Source organism: Cupressus sempervirens, chromosome 8 (genome assembly GCF_028749045.1).
Source record: "Cupressus sempervirens isolate cs-2001-9-10 chromosome 8, ASM2874904v1, whole genome shotgun sequence".
NCBI lineage: Eukaryota > Viridiplantae > Streptophyta > Pinopsida > Cupressales > Cupressaceae > Cupressus > Cupressus sempervirens.
Genome location: NC_143125.1, coordinates 777,212,642 through 777,239,319, shown reverse-complemented (window position 1 = coordinate 777,239,319; position 26,678 = coordinate 777,212,642). Strand labels below are relative to the sequence as shown.

The 26,678-nt window shown below is 34.8% G+C and overlaps 2 protein-coding genes across 2 annotated transcripts in view; one reads left to right on the top strand and one right to left on the bottom strand.

The window, feature by feature from the left end:
- LOC149544724 (26S proteasome non-ATPase regulatory subunit 14 homolog) overlaps positions 1–21,034 on the top strand; it is a 34,030-nt gene extending 12,996 nt beyond the window's left edge. Inside the window, exons 2-6 of the mRNA XM_089795291.1 lie at positions 18,675–18,852; positions 19,754–19,835; positions 19,939–20,115; positions 20,267–20,434; positions 20,532–21,034. Coding sequence (XP_089651417.1) covers positions 18,675–18,852; positions 19,754–19,835; positions 19,939–20,115; positions 20,267–20,434; positions 20,532–20,723 — 797 coding nt within the window. The 3' untranslated portion in view covers positions 20,724–21,034. The remainder of the gene's footprint in view (positions 1–18,674; positions 18,853–19,753; positions 19,836–19,938; positions 20,116–20,266; positions 20,435–20,531) is intronic.
- On the bottom strand, positions 3,709–4,725 carry LOC149544725 (uncharacterized). Its single transcript, XM_089795283.1, has 3 exons — positions 4,682–4,725; positions 4,311–4,587; positions 3,709–4,203 (listed from the first exon to the last, which is right to left on the bottom strand). The coding sequence occupies exons 1-3, from the start codon at positions 4,723–4,725 to the stop codon at positions 3,817–3,819; spliced, it is 708 nt and encodes a 235-aa protein (XP_089651409.1). The 3' UTR covers positions 3,709–3,816.
- Positions 21,035–26,678: the final 5,644 nt, after the last annotated feature.

The following is a 26,678-nucleotide window of genomic DNA, read 5'->3' as shown; positions in this document are numbered from 1 at the left end:
TTATACAGTTTATGATTTAATTCACTTCTAAATTATGACAATTCCTTGTCCTTATAGGATTGTTTCTCTTCCCACCCAATATTTACTTGGCCCTTCTGGCCTTGGGTGCATCCTAGGAGATCCCACCTATTTTATACAAATCAATTAGCAGCTTGGCTTCCAATATTCTTTAACCTTTCAAATTGATCTTATCTTAGGGGTATATTTGTTGATGTTTGATAGCTTCTTTCAAGATAAAAATATCTAAAATTATATGAGATATAATTGAGATATAAATATATGAGAGAATTTTTTTTTAAAAATAAAATAAAATAAAAATAAAATAAAAATAAATAAATATATATATATATATATATCTGATAAATGAATATTATATATATATATATATCTGAATATATCTGATTAATGAATAGACATGTCCCTTCATGGGACATGTCTATTCATGGCTTATACTCAATATAATGTAAGTGATTGTTGCATTTGGAAAACACATACCTAATAAGGCAGTGCTTGATACATTCGCAACAGATCCATGAAAATTCAATGCGGTATTAGACAAGATTCAAACTTTTGGGAATTGCAATGATATGCTCGAACTCAATGTCCAAATTGCATCGATTTACTATATGGGAATGACCTTTTGGAATGAGGAAAATACAAAATATCAGTTTAGAAAATACCATATAAACATAACTCAAATACAATGAAGAGAGAAACAACAAGCATTGGATTCCTAAGGTAGAATGATGTTTTCGAGAACTAAATTTTAAATCTTTCCATTTGTTGTCTTGCACACCAAAGTGGAATCTCCTCTAATCGCTTATCTAAATGTGTCGTGGGCCTTGTAAATGTGTTGCTTGTTATTGGAAAACACACTGTGAGAAAGATTCAGTCACAAGCCTTGTAAAGCAAAAGAATCAATCTGTGCAGCAAAATCTCATTCAATCTATTATCTTGAGGCCAATACAAGAGTCACGATATTAAAATACATGTACAGCAAAATAGCTCCACTACATTTTCATGCAATTTGTTCATTTATTTCCTATATTGTATATTAAACTTTTATACATTCAAATGAATATATTATGTACGCTTGGACTGGAACACAAGTTATGGATAAAATAAGAGATTCAGATCAAATGGAAAATATATAGATGAAATAATATAAGTCGTCCGGGCTTAATGCCAAGTCATCATAAGCTGAACTTGATCAAAAGGTAGACTATACTACTAGGGATCAAATTGTAATGTTGTTGGTATAAAATAATACCAGTCATCTCACAATTTCATAGTATGATGGAACTCAACTATGGAAGAAACTCGGTCACGAGTCGACATTGGACAAAGATAATTTGTTTTGAAGAAAACTTTGGAATTGGCCCAAAGAAATTAATCTCGACAAGCATGTGGGATAAAGTATTGAGGAGTCTATGCTCGCAGACAAACTCATAGCTCATCAAGCTCTCCGTGACCCGAGGTCCCCATCGAGCCCTCAACTTTTTATGCTACTGTAGACATCCAACTTGCCGTGCTCCAGTAGATATCTTCCTCAGCTATAAAACAATGTCTCTTCTTTGCTGCTATTTCAATTGCTCCACTGTGGTAGGAAGGTGATAGAATAACAATGAGGAGGTTTAATAGTTGATGTGGAGTGAGTTGTATGAAAGGCTTAACCAATTCCAGGTAAAGGTATCTAAGTATTGATGCAATTCTCTATTTTAATTAAGAATAATGACTTATGTGCATCAATTAAGGTATGTAATGAAAATTTATTTATTTGTATAATATGACAAAAATATATGATGCATAATATGTTTTTTTTATTCTTTAGTATAGTTCACTATATATATATATATATATATATATATATATATATATATATATATATATATATAATGTGTGTAAGTGAATATACAAATGCAAAATAATTAAAGGATAATTTAAAATTATTATTGAAAAAATAATTTTGATAATTTGTTTAAAGTATATGTTGATGTGAGTTTTTGTACCACTACATAACATATTAGCAATTGAATATTTGATACGGAGTATCAAACACACAATTCCTCTCTTGAAAAGTTAATACTCATAAGATATGAGAATAACTCCAATGTTCCTTACACCTGTGGATACTCGCTCAATTTATTGATGTGATTTGCTGGTAATCATGTAGGCGGCCTTACGCAAATTGTTGATGATGACTTGGGCTTTGGTGGAATGATGGAGATGGCGATTTGGTGTGAATGCTAGATGGTGTTGATGGAGAAGGTGATGATGATGGAGGGTGAATGGTTCTTATGACTGGTACCTATCTAACTCTCTTCTTCTAAATTCTAAGTTCTAAATTACTTGCTATCCTACTCCTACTCCTATGGATGGAAGACTAGCAAATGGATTGGGATCGAATCTAATGAAAGTTGACCAGTGGCTCCACCTTCACAGATGCAATGATTCAAAGGAAAAATAAACTAGTTTGCCACACAAGGCTTCCCAACAAGCCGCTAGAATGCTAGTGGTCTAGTATTGATCTCTATCAAACATCTACTAATGCTACCATACAACTATTCATCTACCTTGCTCTTACTTAACAACTTGAAATACAATCAACTTTAACAACTTGAAAGGAAATTTTATGCTAACTATTTGGAAGTAGAAACCATGCAATAATACCAAAGGCTCTTAATCACCATGCAAGTCACAACAATGAGAAAGAAATAGCGTATTTTGGCATTATTTTTGCAACAATTTTCTCCGACCCTTACAAATGAGAGCAAATGGCCTTATATAGAAGCCATAATGTACGATTGATGGTAGAGATAAATAGGCAAAATTGATGATCCAAATTGAATCCTAGAAACCCTAATTAGGGTTGCCACCCCATCGGCCAATGAGAAGACGCCACCTTGTCAATGGACCAATGAAATAAGTGTAAAAGTGGCAACCAATGAGAAGGCACCAAAATGGCGGCCAATCAGAATTAGACATTTGTCCTATCCTAGAAGAAAGAGAAATTGCCACTTGGGCTTATATCAAATGATCTTCTAACATAACTCTCCCTTTTTCTTTTATTCTTTTAGCTAAGGCAATAAACCTAGCTAGCCTTTCGTTGACTTCTTCCATGGGAGGACAAGGTGTGTGCTTTATCTTGAGCTCTGCCGATTTCATCACATTGTTTGCTGCTTGTAGTGTCTTCTCATGATCCTTCTCATACTCTTTTGCGAATCCAACAAAAGCATTTAGGGAGGAAAGGGTGTTCAAATGTTTCTTCTTGATAGCAACCCTTCCTAACTCATCCAATCTTGATCCGAGTCTTGTCTTATTGATATCCTCTTCTCTGATGTTTTTAAAATCAAATGTTGCTCCAATGTCGCTCATCATGGTTGTAATGGAAGTGTTGATGACTAGGCTGTGATGTGTAACTGCCTTCTGTATAACTTCTTTGCCAAAGGGGATTGACCTTAGTTGCCGATTCGTGACACGAATCCGATTCGGGCACGTGAATCGGATTCGTGGATTCGGGAATTTTTTTTTTTCCCAATTATGATTCGTGGAGGATTCGTGCATATATATATATACTAAAAAAAAGAGAAATATACATAATTCTAAAACTAAATCATTTCATAGTATGAATCTAGTATACTTGATCAATGACATTGATAATTAATCTATTTTCACGATTATAAAGAAAATCAACACATTCACATTGAATTACTGAAAGTGAAAGCTTGTAACATTCAAAATATAGATCATTAAACTTAAAGTTTATAACATGATTTACTCATAAAAGAGTCAAGAGTCAACACTAAAGTTTTTTATTTAATCATCAAATGGATTTTCAAGAAAATCCGCATCAGAGGGGTACTGGTGAGCTGCAAGTGTTGCATCTGTATCAGTAGAGGAACCCAAACCACTAGTAGTAGAGGGGATTATTAACTCATAATCCTCCTCCTCATCATCCACATCAATCAAAGTGGATCTAGCAAGATCTCGGATGGTCATATCTAAATCAGGAGTCTCAGGTGCTACATCCCAAAGCTTTTCGGGCCCCTTCTTGTACTTAGGATCCTTCCGTGACAACAAGCGCAAATTGTTGTGAATGAACACAAGGTCTTCTGATTTTTTTGGAGCCAACCGGTTGCGTTTGATTGAGTGGATAAAGGAGTAAGTACTCCAATTCCGCTCAGCGGCAGAAGAGTTGGCAACCTAAAGAGAAATTAAAAATTATCAATACAACAATCAAGATAAATAAATTAAATAATAAATTCAAGGAATTGAGAATGTTAACCTTAAGCTTAATTTTACAAACCTACTTGGGATAGGACCTTTATGGCAAGAGGTTGGAGGTACGTGAAGGCTTGCCCATGAAGGTACCACCATTTGATGGCACCCATCCTGCTTTCGTCTGCTATGGCAATAGGGTCGAAATCCTCACCTGAGTTGAAAGCAGCAAATTCACTCCTCACAATTGCCCCAATCTCTGGATCTTGGAATATCTTAGCTAGTGCCCTCTTATACCCATCTGCAACCTCTGCATCTCTAAATGGTGGCACTCTACCTGGAAGGCGAAGTACATCTGCACAATAGTACCTGGGGATAACAAAAGACAATTGAACACTATCAAATATCAATAGCACAAACATTGGATAAAATAAGCACAAACATTTGATAAGAACTACAGTACCTCGAGGATAGAGCATATGCAAGGAGGTGCAAAGGTGTGGTCATCTTGTTTCATCGATGATGAACAATTTTTTCCACCTTCTTGTAAAGGGTGTCCTCAGGATCATTCTCCCTCCTCTATATGACCTAAGATACGAAATATGAATAATAATTATAATTAGTGAATATGTCAATTTAAACTTTAGAATCTAGATATCTCTCAAATAAAAAATTGTTGTAAAAGAGCGTAAAACTTACCATTTTAATATTTTCCAGCATACTATCCATGGAATCATAAATATCCCCAAGGCATGGCTCATCACTATCTGCGAAGCGAAGCATTGCCATTATTGGATCGGTGATTTCCAACACATAACTCACAAGACCCCACCAATCCTCATCTAGTATCATTCTTCTCACATTTAAAGCCCTTGCTGTATTGGAATTCTTCCAAATGCCCCATTGGGGGCTAATGACCATATGCTTCAATGCTTCTTTTACCTTCACAAGTCGTCTCAAGACGATTGTGTGAGAGGCAAAGCGGGTTTCAGCAACCTAAGAACATGTTAAACTCAAGTTAGTAAAACATTTAAAAATTAAAACATGTTAATGTAAACAACAACAAAAATTAATAATTGTGGAATCCAATAATATTCAATTATATATTAAATATAAAAATTTACCTTCAATAACTCCAAGTCCGAGAAACTCCTAAAAATTGCTTGTGACATGTGGTGATTTGTCACAAACATTTGAATCTCTTCAGCTTCCTCATATATCCTTTTCACCCAATCTATTTCGGTGCCAATTGCTTTCATCACTAAATTGAGAGAGTGGACGGTGCATGGTGTCCAAAAGATATGATCATATCTAGACTCTACAATTATCCCTGCAACCCTGCAAACTTTTACATTGTCCGTGACCACTTGAACAACATTATCAGGACCCACTGACTCTATGGCATCAATGAGAATGCGTGAAATAAATTCTGCATCTTTCACTTGCCCTTCACAATCAACTGCCTTCAAGAACATTGCCCCCTTAGGGCATACAACAATAACATTGATCAATGGACGGTTTCTACAATCTTTCCAACCATCCGAAATAATACACACCCAATTGAACCCAAAAATCTCTTATTGGTTGAAGTTGAGCCTCTACATTTTTCCTCTCATCATGTAATATGGTAGTGCGCAACTTCTCATAACCAGGCGGTTTGTAACCATGGGGTGCATCATTTATTGCTTCCACCATCTCCCTAAAATAAGGTGATCTAGCAAAATTAAATGAAACACCATTTGCAATTAAACAACGTCCAATTTTGTGATCAGCAATGTCTCTCTTTTCAATTTGGAATGCCCTATCTAGTGGGCCTCTCTTGCGGGTGAGTGGAGATGGGTCTTCATCTTCATCATTTGTAGTTGGCATAGGCAAAAAAGGATGTGTTCTTGTGTTTGTTTGATCAGATGATGGTGTTGGTATATTTGTTTTTTGGGAGCCACCACGTTTTTCTTTTGCAATTGCTCTATCAGCATCATCTTGCTCTTTTGCTAATGCTGCTATTTGTGCATCTGGTAATCCCTTCTTATCACTACCTTGACACATGTGAATTCCTTCACCCGCAGGGCCCAAAAAATGTAGTTTTACTCGAGAATAGGAGCTTCTATGTTGTATGTTGCAAAAATTACATTTCCATATGTATGCCCCACCCCCAGGACATTGTGCAACTCTTGTTGTGTGTCTCCATAAAGGAGACCCCTTATCAATTTTGAAGCTTGGTGATGCAGCCCCACCCCCACCCACCGAGCCTTGACTACTCATTGTTCTATTCTTGCAATCTAGAAAAAGTGAAAGAAAACCATGCTTCACACTTACACAAAAACTTGAAAATTTGGAAAACTAAAAATAAATCAATAATCTATGAAAGAATTCAAGAATATGGTTGAAATGCATACCTTAAACACTTCTTGCAAGGTATTTGAAGCTCCACAACCGATCTCCTTCGAATCCAAGCACTTCACTTGAAACTAGCAAGTATGAGAGAGCAAAATAGAGAGCAAATGAACTTGCATTGTGATTTAGAGGGTTGTTTTTAGGGTTTAGGGCCTTTAGGGCAAAAAAAAAACATTAAAAGATGATAATGGGCCCACGTTTTTGCAAGTTCCTCCTGTCATTGCCGCGGATTCACGCGGATCTGCGCGTGGATCCTCGAGGATCCGGGCAGGATTCGTAATCCTGCCTGTGGATCCGTAAGGATCCGCAGCCTGCGGATCCTTACGGATCCACAGGCAGGATTACGAATCCTGCCCGGATCCTCACGGATCCATACGTGGATCCGGATCCGAATCGGACCCGAGCTCGGATCCGGCCTTTTCCAAGCGAATCCGGTAACATAGGGATTGACCTTTCCTTAGTCTGTCCTTTACTTGTATCATGTTTACTGTATCAACATTGGTATCAGCTATTCGCCTCATTTTTGAAAAGAAAGTTGTTTTGGGCATCATATTCTCTTTGTCTTTCTTAGTATTTGTTCCCTTAGGATTCTTGCTTGCACTACCATCTTCCATCTCGTCACCCTATTACGGGATGGTAAAGTGGTGGGCAATGAATGCAAGAAGAACCAAGGGAGACAATATCTAGACAAGAACGAAAGAAAAAAGTCAGCTTAAGGAACCCTTTCAACTCTAAATGATTAAAAGTCACCTCTACCAATAGTCGGAGCTTTCTTTTGGAATTTAGGATCAGACTTTGAGAAATTCAAACCCTTTGCAAAACTTGAGGCTCTAGCTGGAGGAAAAAAATCAGAATTTAATGCTCTCGGAATTGTCCACCATTTGTCAAAAAAAATCAGACCTTTGATCACAATAATCTCCTCCAAACAAAATTGCCCAAACAAGGGCAAAAATCGCAGCTTCCAAGCAAAAATCGTCTAGCAATGGAAAGTTTCAGATCTGCCTTAGGGAAGCCACCATGCATGAGAACTTTGCCCTAGAAAAATTGCCAAGATGAAGGTGCTTGAGTATGATGGATCTTGCTGCCTTTGAACACTGAAAATCGCCAAGAAAAAGTGCAGACCTGCCCTCTAAAAATCGCCAAACATGGGGAAGCAGCTCCAAATTATCTTTAAAAACTTTTCAACATAATGTCCATCTGCCCTAGCTGAAAGAAAAATCACCCAAAGGATGCCAATCCGCCTTCGGAAAAACGCCAAAAGAGAGAAAAATCTCCTCTTAGCCAAATTGCCTAAGCACCAAAGAGGATTAAGGAATGAGGAAATGAGAGGCAAGAGTTTCGGCTATATCTAACTTGTTCATCCTCCCTAGCTAGCTGATTGGGACCCTGAGAGCAAAAATAAATTAATTAGAGCACAAAACATGGTCCCAATTTAAATGCGAAGCCAAAATTTAACTTTGCCAAGATGAAATTTGCTTTTTTTAAATTGCCAATTAGACCAAAAGTGCAAAAAGAAAGTAAATAATGCCTTGGAGATGCTAAATATTTCCATTTAATGAGGATTTAGTAATTAATATGTCATTAAAATCGGATTTTGGCTAGCGAAAAGTCATTTTTCAATATTAAATTACCAATTTCATTAAAAGCTTAAAAATTTTCAAGGCAATTTTAATCCATTAAAGCCAATTTTTTGCAATTCAATTCAAATCAATTTTGCCTAGTAAATTTTTTTTTTTTTGACAAAAATAAAATCATTTCTACAAAAATAAAATCATTTCTAGAGTCTAAAATCGATTTTGCAATTTGACTTCATCTCTCCAAAATTAATCTTTTCACCAAAGAAAATCAAGATTTTCCAAAAAATTCAACTCTAACAAAATTTCTTTTTTTTTTTTGAAAATTATTTAAATTTACACAATTATATCCAAATTTTCAAAAGAAATCGTCTAAGTACCAAGTTTACAATTTTATCTTGTTGAGTGTTGCTCCTTGAATTTTTGTCCGGCCTAAGGATGAAATTGGTTGTTCTGGAAAATCAAGTTGAAATCAGGTGAAAATAAACCTAGCTCTCTCCCCTCTGGCCTTGAAGGTGTCTGAGACTTAAAGAGTTTTAAAAAATCAAATCAATTTTTTTTGGACAGCTCAAAAATTTGCTAAGGCGATTAAAAAAGGGGGGTCCCCAAAGTTTTGGGGTGATGGTGTGAGAACCTCACAAGAGTATATAAATTAAAATTAGATATTTATCTATATTACATTGGAATGATCTTATGTAATTATGCAAAATTTTCTTTGAGTATTATATTAGTCCCTTTTATATGTATTTTCAATATGTACTATAAGAGTTATTTGCCTTGATCTTTTCCTTCGAGATTGTTATTGGAGGAAGAGGGAGACTAAAATTTTATTAGAGGCAACCCTGAAAGAAAGGGAACAAATAGAGGGTATGATTCAGTCAACCTTTGGTGATCTCGATCATATTGATTCAGAGGGAGTAAACTATGTTGAGATGGATTCTCCTGTGATCAATAAATTGTATCAGACAAGAGGATTGTGATTAATGAATATTCCTTGCGATTATGTGATTTTAATGGGCCTACCCCCGTGTACATGAGGAAGTGAGGACTTCCAAATGATGTTACTTGTATTTGCAAAAGTTACTATAAGGTGACAATCTTACAATAACTTGTCTTATGAGATCAAACAAATTGGGTATATGGTGAATGTCTTGCATCTCTACATTTTGGAAGGCCATTACTCAAAGAGTATTTGGTGAATATCATTGATATTATGGGAGCCCAATACTCTTGATATCAGATGGGATATCAAACCTTATTTTGAGTATGTGGTGAATATCATTGATATTCTAGGAGGCCAATACTCTTGATATCAGATGTGATATCAAACCTTATTTTGAGTACTTGGTGAATATCATTGAAATTCTGGGAGACCAATACTCATGATATCAGAAGTGATATCAAACCTTATTGAGTATTTGATGAATATCATATGTTGATACTTTGAGAGACCAATACTCTTAATATCAAATGTGATATCAAAATGATGGATATTTTTTGATCATAGATATCCTTAATCTTGCTAACTTGATATTACTTTGAGGTAATATATGTGTTTATCCTCCCTAGCTAAGAGGGACTGTTGATGTTTGATAGCTTTTGTCGGATAAACATATATATAATTATATGAGATATAAATATATGAGAGAAAGTAATATAATATTATATATGTGTGTGTGTGTGTGTTTAAATATATTATTATATTAATTGTCTAATTAATGAATATACATGTCCCATGAAGGGACATGTCTATTCATGGTTTATACTCAATACAAATGTAAGTGATTGTTGCGTTTGGAAAACACATACCTAATAAGACAGTGCTTAATACATTTGCAACAGAGCCATGAAAAGTCAACAATATTATCAATACCTTTGTGTAAGTCAGGATGATATTTATGCACACAGGAAAACAGTGCTTGCTTTTACAAGAAAAATGTTTCATGCACAAGATATGACAAGGTGAATAGCCACGATGGTATTCTCAGAGGTTTCTGTTCATTTCATGTTACTCACAAAATTGTGATACCAGTACCATTCTATAATTTCAGCATCACTAAGGTATTCGATACTTCATAATAGAAACTATAGCAATATTACTATGAATATCGTTTGCATCCATCCAGACCATGAACGATCAATATTAAATAGTAGCTTAATGGAACTGAGCTGCATCAAAATATATATCACATGTAGATATGGCAACTTATTAGAGCTATAATGACATAACCTGTGATTGTTAGATGCGCTGATTGGCGCGGCTTGAGAATGATGTTTAGCTCACGATGTTCACTAGCTAAGATAGTTGGCAATGGGATTGATATGGCCGTTGTCGTTGCAAGCTTCACTATGATTTAAAGATGCTCTCAATGGTTCAAACTACAATAGCAGACTTGACTTGAGGCCAAATGAAGAATTCACTATGATAGGAGACAAAAAGAAAACATTAAAAGAATGAAGCACTCGCATGGTTTAAGAGTGGGCAATTAATAAGCAATCCGCACCATTTCCTCAGTTACAAGGAGACTGAGGTGGCGAAACATGGCCAGCTAGCAATCCAAGTAACTCTATCGGTTAATTTAGAAAAAGAAGAAAATATAAGCCTATATGAAGGTAGCCATCTCTAAACTTTATGGAGCCAATAAAATATTAAGATAAATATGATATAAAATATATATTGGCATCATGGTATTGTGCCATCTTTATTTGTACGCACATATGCATATATTTTAGTTATATATTTATTTCATATCATCATATTGATATATGCACATATACATATACATGTATGCACAAGTATGGATGTCATAATAACATGGTGTCAATATATTTAGAGGAGACTCCACAACTATCAAAGGTAATAATTTAAATTTTTAAACAAAATGATTAATTTTTTCTTGTCTTATGAATCGACTAGGTAGCTCTATCGATTAATTTAAAAAAAGAAGAAAATATAAGCCTATATGAAGGTAGCCATCACTAAACTTTATGGAGCCAATAAAATATTAAGATAAATATGATATAAAATATATATTGGCATCATGGTATTGTGCCATCTTTATTTGTATGCACATGTGCATATATTTTAATTATATATTTATTTCATATCATCATATTGATATATGCACATATACATATACATGTATGCACAAGTATGGATGTCATAATAACATGGTGTCAATATATTTAGAGGAGACTCCACAACTATCAAAGGTAACAATTTAAATTTTTAAACAAAATGCTTAATGTTTTCTTGTCTTATGAATCAACTGGGTAGCTCATAGTTGACCAAGGTATGTTTCTTGTTGTCAAGTCATTAATCCTTAGTCAAGACGGTTAGAATCCAAACTTGATAACTTGTTGATAGACCTTTGGTACCCCAATCCTTGTGTCCCCTTTAGCAATGCTTTCCCCCCTTTGTCTTCTCTTGCATCCAAAAGAATGTTTCAATGATAATCATATTCCTTAATTTGGAATCAAGATAATCATAATCAAAACTATTCCAAATTTTCACAACAGCTAACCACCATCACTACTAGCAATTATTTTTATAACTTCTTATGGAGAACTATAAATATTCCTTTCAATTTTAAATTGTAACAAACTACTAACAAGCCATCTTCGCATGGAAAAAATGATCAACCATAAGTTCCATTTCACATGATCATAATATTCAACTGCTTTTAACCATCCAATTGTCATTCAAGTGAAATATATAACGGCTATATGATTATTTTAATTGGACCAAAAATTGGGATGTAACATAGGTTCTCTCTGAATAAGTAGGGCAAGTCCTTCCTCAATCTTGTCTTCTTTTGATTTTACTCTGCTGTTACTAGCATAATCTCCACTTGTACTCACACTTCTTATCAAAGTAGGTCAAATATTTAATGCGCTGAAAGCAGTCTCAATTCTAGGTAGTTCTCCGCTTTGTCTCATTCCTATCTCAGCCGATTCCAATCTTCCAAGAAGAGTCTCTTTTGTGAAATTTTCTATGCAAGGTATAACCTGTTCAATTATCTATGTTGACTGCTTATATGTTGGAGTCAATTTTCAAGATCTTCCATATAATTTCATCTTCATCCTTCTGTCCATTACAAGCCTTAATTCCTGAAACAATCTCTGATATTCTACCAAAATAACTTCTTACAAATTCATCTTCCATTTAGCTTCTTGAATGAACATATCCAATTCTACAATCTAACCTTCATCTTCAAAAGTAAATTCCAAAGCATTCCAAATATCATGTGCTAAATTTAAAGATTTTACTCGAGTGTACTCATTTTATGGAAGAGCTCTCAAAAGTGTTTCTCTAGCAAGCATATTACACATAAAGAGATCTTTCTGACCTTTAGTACAATCTTAAAGCTTATCTTTTTCAACCACTTCCTTCTTTCTTTTAGCGATCATCCAATATCCCGGACCCATGCATAGAAAATTTGTCTTCATCTTCTCCTTCCAACTTTCATAGTTAACTCCATCAAACTTCAAACTTTTTTTTTTTTGAAATGATTCGCCATATATCTCCTTGAGTTGTTAAGCTTTCCCTTCAAAGACTTGATGCTCTGATACCAATTACTGCAAAGTAAAGTTTATGCAGTGCAAGGCAAGAGAATACCAAAAGGAGATGTCCTAACCCCTAGCAATTAATCACAAAAAGGAATATAAACAATAACACAAAGATTTAGATCCAAAATAACACCAGTTCTCATAATAAAATCATAAGATTTACATCCAACATGCCCAATTGTAAGGCATTTCGGGTTATAGCCAAATACATAAGCATTACAATAGTAATTTTGCAAGACCACGCAAGATCCAACCACTAGCTAGCCCAGATCAACAATTTGTTAGAGTACCCCAAGAAGAATCTAAACTTGTGCGCGCAAGCCGCCCAACAACCTTCTTGTTTTGCAAGCCCACACTTAGCTACTAGCTTTGCTCAAACTTCGCTTCTCTCAGCTACTCTTCTTCTCCATGCTGAATGAATAATCACTCTAGACACTACAAGGCCCTCTACTTATACTAAACCAAGCCATAAGTCAGCCTAGCATAATAGATATTCAATAACCACTTACATTAAATACACCCTCAAGTCATAAATCAGCTTGGCAACAAACATTAAATACATGAAATAATTAAAGACTTAGGATAGGCCCCAAGTTTACAAAGCATAATGAACTCAAAAGACCATTGTTTTCTTTGATTTTTAACATCTGTCCTCTTCTTTCTACATTGATCTCTAACCTTTTTAGAATCCCTCAATTCAACTCAGCTATCAAAACTCAGGTTCCTCCTACCAAGTTCTGCATTCTACAAAGGAATCAGGGAATGCTCCCTGCTACCCTTCTCAATAGTAAACTTTTTTGAAACAATCATGCACAACGCTCTAATCATACTGCCAAGGTCTACCAAGAAATATGTGACAGCTGCTCATGTTCGTAATATCTCACAACACTTGATCAACATATCGTCCAATATTAAAATTGACAAAACATTGTTCCCTCACTTTCAAATCATGCTCATCTTGTAACCAGCAGATCCTATAATGACACAAATGTCTCATTCTCTTCAAATCAAGTTTCTGAATCATCTCCTTAGCAACTAGTTTATTAGTACTATTGCCATCTACTATCACATTCCAACATTTGCCTCCAGATTTACAACAAGTCTTGAATAAATTCCTTCTCTGACAAGGTTCCAATATTTTCTTACTAAGCAACACTCTTAAAATCAGCAAACTATTCCCATCCAGCTCAGGTTCATTCACCAAATGGTAAACTTTTTTCACCACAACAATTTTCTTATCTCTAGTCTAACTATCAATATTAGGACACTCAAATGCTTTGTGACCTCTTTCACCATATCTGTAGCAAGTACCCTTTAATGTACCTTTGTCTATTCTCTTTCTCTATTTAACATGTTTTGGTCAATCTTCAGTAATCTGTTTATTCTTCTCAGAGTGTTCCTTCTTTTCTTTCCCTCGGGAATCACCTTGATGTCTTCTCTTCAACTTCTCTTTTGCCCTTAGAGCATACTGATAAGCATCCTCAATTGAAGCAATATTCAGCATACCAATCTCATCTTGAATATTGAATCTTAGGCCATTAATATATCTAGACACCTTTTCTTTAGACAACTCTCTCTGCGCAGACTGAATAGTTAGCTTGCATAACTCCTTAGTATAATCCTTCACAGTCATATCTTTCTGCTTCGACAATTGTTTAAACAATTTAAGTTTATAATCAGCAGGAATGAACGTAGCCTTCAATTTTGTTACCATCAACTTCCACCTAGTGATCTTAATTACACCTTCTCTATCTCTTTGCAATTCTTTTCACCATAAAGCAACATGCCCTTTCAACTTAGTTTGTGCCAACCTCGCTCTGAGTAGATCTCCAATATCTTCTAACTTAATGTAGTCTTCCAATTCACCAATCCAATCAATCAGGTCTTCATGATTTAAAGTACTTGAGAAATTAGAAACATCCATCTTGTGCTTCAACTTCAAGTGAGATCCAGATCTATCCAATCGAACAGCCCTATCTTCCATAGGTCTCTCCATTCCATCAGTTCTATCTTCACCACTAGATCCAACAGCTTCAAAGTCTTCAACAACTTCCTCATAACCACCTCCAGTACCCACATTCCTAGGTACAACAACAATAACTCTCATGATCTCATTCTTCATTAACTCCAACTTATAGCTAAAATCTGATCTAACCTTCTTTGAAATACTAGTCTCCACAACATTACAGAGATCATCAATCACCCTAGGGTCCAATCTTCTCAGAGGCATCTTCCAAGATCTTTGCAAACCCAAGACAACAAATCCACAAGATCAACCCAATCCAATCTTCGCTCTGATACCACTTGACATAGTGTAAGGTAGGAGAATTCCCAAAGGAGATGTCCCAACCCTAAGCAATTAACCACACAACGGGATATAAACAATATCATAGAGATTTAGATCCAAAATAACACCAATTCTCATAATAGAATCATAAGATTTACATCCAACATGCCTGGCTATAAGGCCTTCCAAGTTATGGCCAAATACATAAGCAATTGCAATAGTAATTTTGCAAGACCTTGCAAGATCCAACCACTAGCTAGCTCAGATTCACAATCTGGTAGAAAAGCCCAAGAATAATCTAAACTTGCGCTTGCAAACCACCAAGCAACCTTCTTGTTTTCCAAGCTTGCAATTAGCTACTAGCTCTGCTCAAACTTCGCTTCTCTTAGTTGCTCTTCTTCTCCATGTTGAATGAATAATCAATCTAGACTCCACAAGGACCTCTACTAAACCAAGCCACAAGTAGACCTAGCATAATAGATATTAAATAAACGCCTACATTAAATACACCTTCAAGCCACAAGTCAGCTTGGCAACGAACAATAGATAATTAAATACTTAGGATAGGCATTAAGTTTACAATGCATAACTAACTCAAAAGACCACATAAGAATATGTGCCCTTAAATACTTAGGATAGGCATTAAGTTTACAATGCATAACTAACTCAAAAGACCACATAAGAATATGTGCCCTTAGGCATAGGTCCACGTGCCATCCAACTATCCAAATTCAAAAGCGCACATGCTAACTCCCTTCAATCGAAGCTCACAAATACAATCTCCAAAGTCTACACGTGACCAACAGTCACAAAAATGGCTCTAATTTCGAGGCACTTTGGACAAGGTTGCCCAATATGCCTCGAACACATCCTCAATTGTACGAACCATAACTCCACAAATTTAAGCTTGAAGCCCTTGCATGCAAGATTGCTGACTTCCCTAGGATGCTCCTACATCAAAAGTCCACCAAGATAACTTAGAGGGGGGGGGCACACGTGAATCAATTATTAGATTTTAAAACAACTTTCAATATTCTTATTAAAACCAAAACATGTCAATAGTAAATTCAATAACCACAACAAGATTACCATATAGAATAACACCATATTTGTAAACTAGGGAAACCCTTGATTAGAGGGAAAACTCTTGTGGGGATGATAGCCACAAAATGATGTACTAATATATAAGTTCTTTGTAAGAGGATAGACCTTGTTAGGAGTCAATGAATTACGTTCAGTACATATTAGTCCCTGTTAGGAGACTTTGATTCCTATTAGGAGATTCCAACCTTTTTAGGAGTTGTGGAACAAAAGGACCCATTGTCCAAACAACTTCAGGGGCAAACAACCATGGAACTCAATGTCCATGCTAGATGAGCAATGAATATATTTATCATGAAATTTGAATTTGACAAATTGGCATCGAAGTAGTATTTAATGGTTTTGTTTTTTTCGATATCTCAGTGGGTATCCCTATAAGCCCAACCCCAGTGCTCAACCTGCCTTAGGTCCTATGAATGAGCAAGGCAAGACTAATCCCACTATGCCATTTAGTAACTAGCATGGGACCTATTGAGTTTCGCACCATCGCCACAATGCAAATGGAGATTCCCTCGTTTGCTTTGATAGGTTTAGGGGTAGAGCAAGTTTGAGCAACAATTCAAGATTTTGCAAGACTTCTCAAAACTTGGGAAAAATTGGCAAAAGTTGGCTATGCAACCTTTTGAAGTGGTATTGACACAAGGAGAAGTACCTTCTCAAGTGGCAAGGGTTGCCACATCAAGGAGTGGATTCCACCTCATTTGTGGATTGACACATCCAAGAGTGAACTCCACCTTGTCAAGGTTGCCACATCAAATGAAACGTGTGGCTTAAGCCCCCATTCTATGGAAATCTAGAGGCTCACCCCATCATCAACATTATCTCACATTCTTACAGTTTAGATAAGATAATTTGTTGATGTCCAACAAGAGACCACAAAGAGGGTCTAAGGGACTGCCAAGAAAAAACAAAAGAGCCTATAAAACAATAGGAGCACCAGACTCTGTTTGCAAGTTGTTTGGTTGGAAGTGATTGAAGAAGTTAAGTTATTGCCAAAAGACAAGAAAAGTGCCCAGCAAACAACAGGAGCACCAAACTCTATTTGCAAGTTGTTTGGTTGGAAGTGATTGAAGAAGTTAAGTTGGCGTCCATTGAATGATTACCGTAAGTCCCTTTGTGATAACCAGCATATCACATCATAAAACTGATTGAAAGTCCACAATTAAGAAGGAACATTGAGGTTGTCTCATTTGATCACACAATTCATTTACATTGTTTAACATATGAGTATCCGTTTTCAAGGGAGTTGAAAATTTGGTATTTCATTTTGGAATATTGCTTCCATCTAAACCAGCTTGGGTACTAGTGAGGTTTGAACCTGGGTCAATTGGCTGTTTGTCTGACAGCACAACCAACTGGTCTACAACCTGGGGTCATTTAATTGTTGTTTTTTGTTAATTGTATGCATGTTAAGTGGTTATCTGAACGTATTACATGTTTTTAGGATAAAATGTTTTACATTTATATTTTCATATTATTCCCAAAACTTTCTTGATCCCATTTTGTTGCTGTATAGGCATTTTTCAAATCCTGGTAAGTGGAAACTGATCCCAAATTGGCAACTTTAATTAAACATCATTAAATGATGACATAAGAATTGTTGTAACATGATGATAGTTAATTCAAAAAATTGCTTTATTTCTGGTGGTGGATTATTTTAATCTCCTTATCCTCAAATTATGATGACAGTTGTAGCCATGGACATTGAGAAACCCTCTTGTTGCATATCTAACTGCAAGACTTCAAATTTAATCATTTAAAAGGCTGAAATGATTTGTTGAGTAATTCCTGGATGATTGGGATTGCCTAGCTCTAGTGACTGCTGCTATGATTCCATGTAGGAGGATTTTTTGGCAGTTCCACTTTGAACTTGTCCATTTTAATAATTGTTGAGCTTTGAAATTGCCAAAAGCAGCACCCATATTATATTATTAGCAAGATATTTAACCAATTGACACCTTTCTTTTAGAGGTTCAACTAAGTGACAAAAATAACAACAAACACTGACCCTGTACACTAGCCAAATTTACCTTAAAATAACGGGTGCTAGAGTTCTACATTAGGGTAAGTTGAGATTAAATTGGACATATGAAATATCCAAATCCAGAAACAAACTTGCATATGAAATACAGCCAAAACACTATAATTTTGCAGCATAATAAATGAGAAGTTTGATTAGATGTCAAATTAGCAAGTGAACAACAAAACATTTTGCATTTCATTTTGGTGTCAACTATAATTGTATACCTTGAGTTACTTCATTAAATTGTTTTAAGTATTCAAATTTATCATAAGATAATATATTAATATGCTTTAGGTGTCTGAATATGAAGTTCTATCAAAAGCAAGCTTTATTTTGTTTTCTTATACAATTCCTCCTGCAATTGATTATTTGTATTGTTGTTTATTACTGGAGTTCACCTCTCTAACATGTTTCAAGTGAAGCTTATTCTTCTACCTAATTACACAACGAAAAGGCCGACTATTTTAGTGCAACCACTGATGTTTTGTGTGTGGACTTGCATATTCAGGTAGAGCTGGAGTACCGATGGAGGTTATGGGACTGATGCTTGGTGAATTTGTTGACGAGTACACAGTTCGAGTAGTAGACGTATTCGCTATGCCCCAAAGTGGTACTGGAGTAAGTGTTGAAGCAGTTGATCATGTTTTTCAGACGAATATGCTTGACATGCTTAAGCAGACTGGCAGGTAATCTTCCTTTTGGAACTAGAGTACTTCTCTCCCTAAAAATGTCTTTGTTTTATCTTATTTTATTCTTTTTAATTCATTAAAATGTCTAATTTTTGCTTGAATTATTCTATTGAAACTTCTTAACCTAGATGGCTTGAGTTGTACGTGTGCGGGCCACCAAAATTTTGTATGAAAATGCCTTGGATGCTTGAATGCAAAATTCACTATCACAGGTTCTAACCAATTGATGATTGAAACTAAATACAAATCTCCTTGACGCACAAAGTTGCATATTACAACACTGTGACATACAGTCTGTTCATGGGAAATGATGAATCTGCTGCAAGAAAACATGTTACTGACAGCTTTTTTACCATAGAGAAACCCAGTGTACGAAAATTTCATTGATGTAAGCTCACTTTGAAATGGCGTGCATAAATATTACTTATTGTGAAAACTACTTTCGACATGCTACCTAAACATTCTAGCCTAGAAACATAAAAAACAATTCAGAAATCATTCTAGACTATTGAACACATCAGCAAATTTCAGTAATCATTGTAGACTGTATCAACAAGTAATTTACACCTTATGTAGGCAAGTGGTATATGATGTAGAACAGCATTTGTTTTAGAAGTGACATCTAATATCCATAGAACACAGTTTGACTTATAAGTGACATCTAAGGGGTCTACAAGTTTATAATGTGTTGGAATAAGTGTAGGGTAAAGATTTGGGCAGAGCACCATTTGTCTTAGAAGTGACATCCAAGGGTTTTATGATCTGGTAGATTAAATTTAGGGTGTGTGTGTGTATTTTCTGATTTCTGTTTTTCGAGAAATTTTAATTATTACAGTTTATAGCTTTTGAGTTCTCTCTCCAAGTGCAAGATTTTTTTATGTGGTCTATGTGTTTGTAGACAGGAGATGGTTGTTGGATGGTATCATTCACATCCTGGTTTTGGATGTTGGCTATCAGGTGTTGATATCAACACCCAGCAGGTAATAAAGACAATTTGACTATATGCTATGGTGTAACTTGCTTGTTAATTCTTTTATATTTGTTTGTGTTGTAAATGCTGAGTTTTATTGGGTATTCTTGCAGAGCTTTGAAGCTCTTAATCCACGAGCTGTTGCTGTGGTGGTTGATCCTATTCAAAGTGTAAAGGGAAAGGTTGTGATTGATGCATTCCGCTTAATCAATCCACAAACTATGATGCTTGGGCAGGAGCCTCGACAAACAACTTCAAATCTTGGGCATCTGAATAAACCATCAATTCAAGTTAGTAAATAGTAGGTTAATAGCATTTTAAGAGTTAACTGAATTACTATTTAGTTACTTTTGTTTTGAATTACACAAGTTGGGTGTTTACAGCCTTTCCAGAGTTACTAATTGTGGTAATCTGCACTTTTATTCTGAGTCGTCTTTATAGGCATTGATCCATGGTCTGAATCGACATTACTATTCTATTGCTATTAACTATCGGAAAAATGAGCTAGAAGAAAAGATGCTACTCAACTTACATAAAAAGAAATGGGCTGATGGTCTGACCCTGCAACGCTTTGACTGTCATGCTAAGACAAACGAACATACAGTTCAGGTTGGGAGCTTTGTCAAGCATGTCTGAATTTCATTAGATTCTGCAAGTGTGTTCTAATTTACACATCTAGCATTTCATTAAAAATGTTTGTGTGTAGGAAATGCTGGATCTTGCAGTTAAGTATAATAAAGCTGTACAAGAAGAGGACCAACTACCTCCTGAAAAGCTTGCTATTGCCAATGTTGGGAGACAAGATGCTAAAAAGCATTTGGAGGAACATGTCTCAAATCTGATGTCTTCAAACATAGTTCAGACCCTAGGGACGATGCTTGATACGGTTGTATTCTAAGTTGTTTGTGTGTACTATCTTTAAGGTCCCAGAAAGGAGTAGACATCATCTTTTTCCACATTTATCAAAAAAAACAGGCAGCAAATGTGTTAAGTTTTATGGATCTCTGATAGATAAAATTGATACTATAAATATGAGAACAATAGAATTCTTACTTGTATTACTGTAGAACAGGTTTGTTCTTCAAATACTGATGATCTCTGAGACCCATGTGTAGAATCTACTTCTTTGTATATTGATGATGATGTGAGACGTATACTGGATGCCCCTACAGATTAGATAATACAGAGAACTGCTGATAATTATCTGAATGCAGATCGCTGAGAGAAGATGCCGTATATTGATGTTGTATTACAGCGATCTGATTGCTTGTATATATATCACAGTGAAGGGTCATGGCCCCCGTAGAGTCATGGCTCTATGTGGCCTTTGGCCACGAGGAGTCATGCCTCTATGATGGCACGAACAATCACTGTCAGATTAACACAAACTAATCTTAACATAAGGTAATTGGCGATTACTGTTAGTACTGCCGCTACTTGCAATGATAAATATATTATGATCTCCCCTGATATATAACACAACCAGGGGATGTTCTCTCAGCCAATAATGTCATTGATTTAATCCAAATTATATATATATATATTACGTATATACATAGATATATGTATATATATGGAAACATAAACACAGATTAATATATTAGATAAGCATCATTTACTTCTACTGATGCTAGAACATTAACACTCCCTCTTTAAGAAGGGAGAAATAATACACCATGTGGATTTCAGGATAGAATACCTGATTGCTTTATCTGATCTTCACACAATGAAATAGTTATAGGTCAGATAACAAAAATCATCAAGTTATGAACACTATCATAATGTACATTATAATATCTAATTCTCTGAAACAATATCTAGAGTAACCATAATGAAATGTTATCTATGAACTCTAATTGCCCGAAGCAATGTCTAGAGATGTCCATAGTAATAACATAAAATTTGTTATTCATGATCTCTAATTGCCCGAAGCAATGTCTAGAGATGTCCATGATAATAACATGAAAATTTGTTACTCATGATCTCTAATTGCTCGAAGCAATGTCTAGCAATGTCTATGATAACAAACCTATTATTTACAAGATCGTCACCTTTCATTACATATGTGATGCTACTAACCAACAATAGAAGCATAAACTCACATGAATTAAAATTTAATTTAATATTCAATATTACGAATTAATCATACCAAGTTATTCTCTAAAGTATTTCAACTTCACTTTAGCAAGATGCTTGGTAAAGAGATCAGTTGTTTGCTCATTAGTATAGATGTACTCCAGTTGAACGATTCATCGATTCACCATATCTCGAATGTAGTGGAAATTTTTTTCAATATGTTTGGAGCGATTGTGGAATACCGAATTGGTTGAAAGCTTGATGAAACTTAGATTATCACAATGAATCATAGTGGCCTTCAAAGGTCTTTTGAACACATTTGTTAACAACTTCCATAGTCGTATTGCTTCTTTAGCACTCAAAGAAGATGCAATGTTTTATGCTTTGGTGAAACTTAATGCAACTGAAGTCTGTTTTCTATTGGACCAAGAAACCATATCAGATCTTAGACTGAAGCAATATCCAAAAGTACTCTTACGTTCAATAGGATTGTTTGCCCAATCAGAATTTGAATATCCATGAAGTTTGATGTTGACTCTATCATATTTGATTCCCATTCCAATAGTACCTTTTAGATATTTCAAAATGTACATAGTTGCATGTAGATGCATCGTCTTTGGTGCACACATAAACCAACTTAAGGTGTTATAAGCATAGCATATGTTAGGACGAGTATTAACCAAATACGTTAAAGAACCAATAATTTGACTATAGTAAGTAGAATTTGTAGGTTTTGATTTGATCATATCATCCTTCAACTTGTGTAGGTTAACTTCCATAGGAGTAGACATTGGTTTACATTCCATCATTCCAAATTTTGTTAAAATGTCGATTGTATATTTTCCTTGATTTAGAAGAATGTAGTTATCTTGTTGACAGACTTTTAATTCAAGAAAGTAGTGAAGTAGACCTAAGTCTTTCATTTCAAACTTTGCTGTGAGTTCTTGTTTGCATTTTTTTATGAGATGTTGCTCACCTGTTATTAACAAATCATCAACATATAACACAAGAATAATCATATCATCACCATTTGTTTTGAAATATAAGTTGGGATCAGCTTCATTTTTGGAATATCTTAACTTCATTAAATAGTTGTCTATCCTTTCATACCACGCTTTAGGAGCCTGTTTGAGATTATAAAGTGCTTTCTTTAATTTACAAACATGAGTTTTGTTGTCATGTGTATTGAATACGTCTAGTTGCTTGATATAGACTTCTTCAATCTTGCTATTAAAGAACGTTGTTTTGACATCCATTTGATGTACCTTCCATCCTTTGGATGTTGCAATAGCCAAGATGGTTATGACTAAAGTATATCTAGCGACTGGAGCAAATGTTTCTTCATAATCAATGCCTTCTTTTTGTGAGAAACCTCGTGCTACAAATCTGAATTTGTACTTTTCAATGTTGCCATCAGATGCATCTTTAATTTTAAATAGCCATTTGGAAGAAACAATTGATTTGTTCTTAGGTCTTGGTACAACATCTCATGCATCATTTTTTAACTTAGAGTTATATTCTTCAATCATTGCTTCTTTACAAGATTGATTTGAAAGTGCTTCTTTAACATTAGAAGGTTATGTTTTTATAAGTTCTGTTAACAATGGAATATAACACGATTGATTTCTTGTTATTTTGCTCTCTCGAATCATGTCATTAGGTTCAACCTGATTTTCTTTTATCATTTTCCTAGCCCAAAGTGGCCTCTTTTTATTATTGACATTTTCAGAGTCTTCATGATTAGACATAGTGGAAAAAGATGGTTCAATATTATTCTCCATCTCAATTTCTATTTGTTGATTTTCATCTACTTTGGGAATAGATTCATTAATGGATTCATCACTGTTTCTAGAAATATTAAAGGCAACATCTTCTTCAAATTTCACATCTCTGTTAATCTCAATTGTTCTTTGACCTGGAATGAAGACTCTGTATCCTTTTGCAGTTTCACTATATTTAATAAATATCCCCCTCTTCTCGAAAGGTTCTAGTTTTGTTCTTTTCTCTTTCGGAATGTGAATATAAACTAGACATCCAAATATTTTTAGATAGCTTAGATCAGGTTTAATGCATGCGAAAACTTCTTCTGGAGTGGTGTTCTCTAATATTGAGTGTGGACATCTGTTTTGGATGTAAACTACAGTGTTAGATGCTTCAACTCAAAATGAATAATTAAGGTTTTGATCGTGCATCATTGCTCTGACAGATTCAACAATTGATCTATTTTTACATTCAACAATTCCATTTTGTTGAGGATTATAAAGTACATAAAACTCCCTCTTAATCCCATCAACAATGCATAAATTCTTAAAAGCATCAGAGATATATTCAACTCCATTGCCTGACCTTAGTGTTTTAATTTTTTGTCTTGACTGATTTTCAACTAAGGCTTTGAATTCTTTGAATTTTGATAAGACTTAAGTTGATTCTTTTTGTTTCAGAAAATAAATCCAAGTTTTTCTAGAGTAATCATCAAAAATTACATGGAAGAAGCACTCATTAAGAGAAGGTACAAACATAGGATCGCACAGGTCAGTGTGGATCAGTTCAAGGATGGATTTAGATTTGTGAACACTTTTAGGAAATGATTGTTTAGAATTTTTATCTGAAGCACATCCTTTTCAAATATTTAAATGATTAGTTTTGAGACTAGTAAACCTTTTACAATTTTTCCTATAGATGACAATGCCTAATAGTGAAGGTGACCTAGCCTCCTATGCCAAATTTCGGTGGAATTTGAAGTTTCATTACTAAGAGCTAGGTTTTGATTATTACAAAGTTTATAAAGACTTCCATCTCTAAATTCGATGGAAATGACTTTCTTAATATGAGAGTTCTTGGGCCAAGATAGAACTTTGTCCTCTTGAAATGTGATTCTAAAACTTTGATCAACAAGACCAGAAATAGAGACTAGGTTTCTCTTTATTCCTAGTATATATAAAACATTTTTGAGTTGTAGTGTAATTTTTGAATTTAGTTGAATTAAACAGGAACTAATTCCTTTAATAGGATAAGTACAGTTATCTCCAATGGTAACTTTTTCTGAGGCTTGTATAGAGAAGGTTTCAAATTTGTCTTTAAAACTAGTGATGTGTCGAGATGCTCCACTGTCTATGATCCAAGTGTTGTGGTTAGCGTTTAATTTACTTGGAAGGGCTAAGTAAAAAGCATAGTTTTGTTTTTTTTCTTTCTCTACACTCTCTCCTTTAATTTCTGCTAAGGCTGCTTGAATTTTCATTTTTTCGGGGCAGAAGCTATGGGAGTGACCAATTTTATCACATTTAAAACATCTAACTTTGGACCAATCACGTTGCTTGTACGACTTGTTAGATTCTCTTTTGTTGTATTTGAATTTTTTTTTCTTGTTTGATTTCACATGAAGTGCTTGAATTTCTCCCTCTTGATTTGTATTTAGTCCTCTCGTAGCACTCAACTTCATCACAGGGCTTTTGGTAGCCGCACAGATCAGTCACTGTTGAACTTTTTCCTTGTGAAGACGGATACCTAATCTTTTTCGTGATGTTTCCTGCATTCTTCTTCTTTTGTTGTGCTTGTTCTTTTTTTGGACACCGTTCGGTGCTCCGTTTGTCTGCTTTTTTCTTGTTGTAAGCTTCTAGTCCCATAGACCCATGTTGTGGTCTTTTGTTGGACATTAATAAATTTATCTTTATCTTATCTTATCTTGAGACTAATCTAGATTCTTCTTGTGTGCATTCATTCTTTAATAAATCAAACTTAGAAAGTTTGGGTCGAGAGTTTAAACTTTGGATAAATGTTTCTTATGACAGAGGAAGACCTCTTAGAACTATCATGCAGAGTTCTTTGTCATCAACTCGATTTTCCATTGTTGTGAGTTGATCTTTTAGTTCAAAAATCCTTAGAAAATATTAAGTTAAAGATTCTCCATTTTTCATCTTTATATATAGTAGATCTTGCTTTAGAGTTAATAATCTATTAGTATTGTTGATTTCAAATATATTTCGAATAGTGGAGAACATCTCAAATGCAGTCTTGAGACTAGATATGGATGGAAGAATATGATCTTTTACAAAATCTATTATGATTTTCATTGCTTTATTATTATGCCTTTTCTATGTTACTTTTTTGGTTTATTTTCAATCATGAATATGTTTGATTCAATATATTCCTTTTAACTCCATTTCTTTTAATATTATCAATACTCTAATTTTCCATGAAAAGAAATTAGATGCACCCTCAAGCCTATCTTCTAGTCTCACATGATTCACCATTTTAATAATATAATTTTAGCCCTTTCTTTTTTAAGATTTGAGATTTGAGATTTTTATTCTGAGTAATAGTTTTTCTTATCAGAATGGCTCTGATACCATGTTAAGTTTTATGGATCTCTGATAAATAAAATTGTTACTATAAAAATGAGAACGATAGAATTCTTACTTGTATTACTGTAGAACAGGTTTGTTCTTCAAATACTAATGATCTCTGAGACTCGTGTGCTGAATCTACTTTTTTCTATATTGATGATGATGTGAGACGTATACTGGATGCCCCTGCATATTAGATAATACAAAGAAGTGCTGATAATAATATGAATGTAGATTGCTGAGACAAGATGCCGTATATTGATGTTGTATTACAATGATCTGATTGCTTGTATATATATCACAACGAAGGGTCATGACCCCTATAGAGTCATGGCTCTACGTGGCATTTGGCCATGAAGAATCATGCCTCTACGATGGTATGAACAATCACTATTAGATTAACACAAACTAATCTTAAGATAAGGTTATCGGGG

Bases quoted from the DNA above. Each gene is read 5' to 3' on its own strand.
- LOC149544725 (XM_089795283.1), bottom strand. From the start codon at position 4,725: ATGACCACACCTTTGCACCTCCTTGCATATGCTCTATCCTCGAG. The intron at 4,588-4,681 runs GTACTGTAGTTC...TGTTATCCCCAG, and splicing joins GCATATGCTCTATCCTCGAG to GTACTATTGTGCAGATGTAC. The intron at 4,204-4,310 runs GTAGGTTTGTAA...ATTTCTCTTTAG, and splicing joins CCATAAAGGTCCTATCCCAA to GTTGCCAACTCTTCTGCCGC.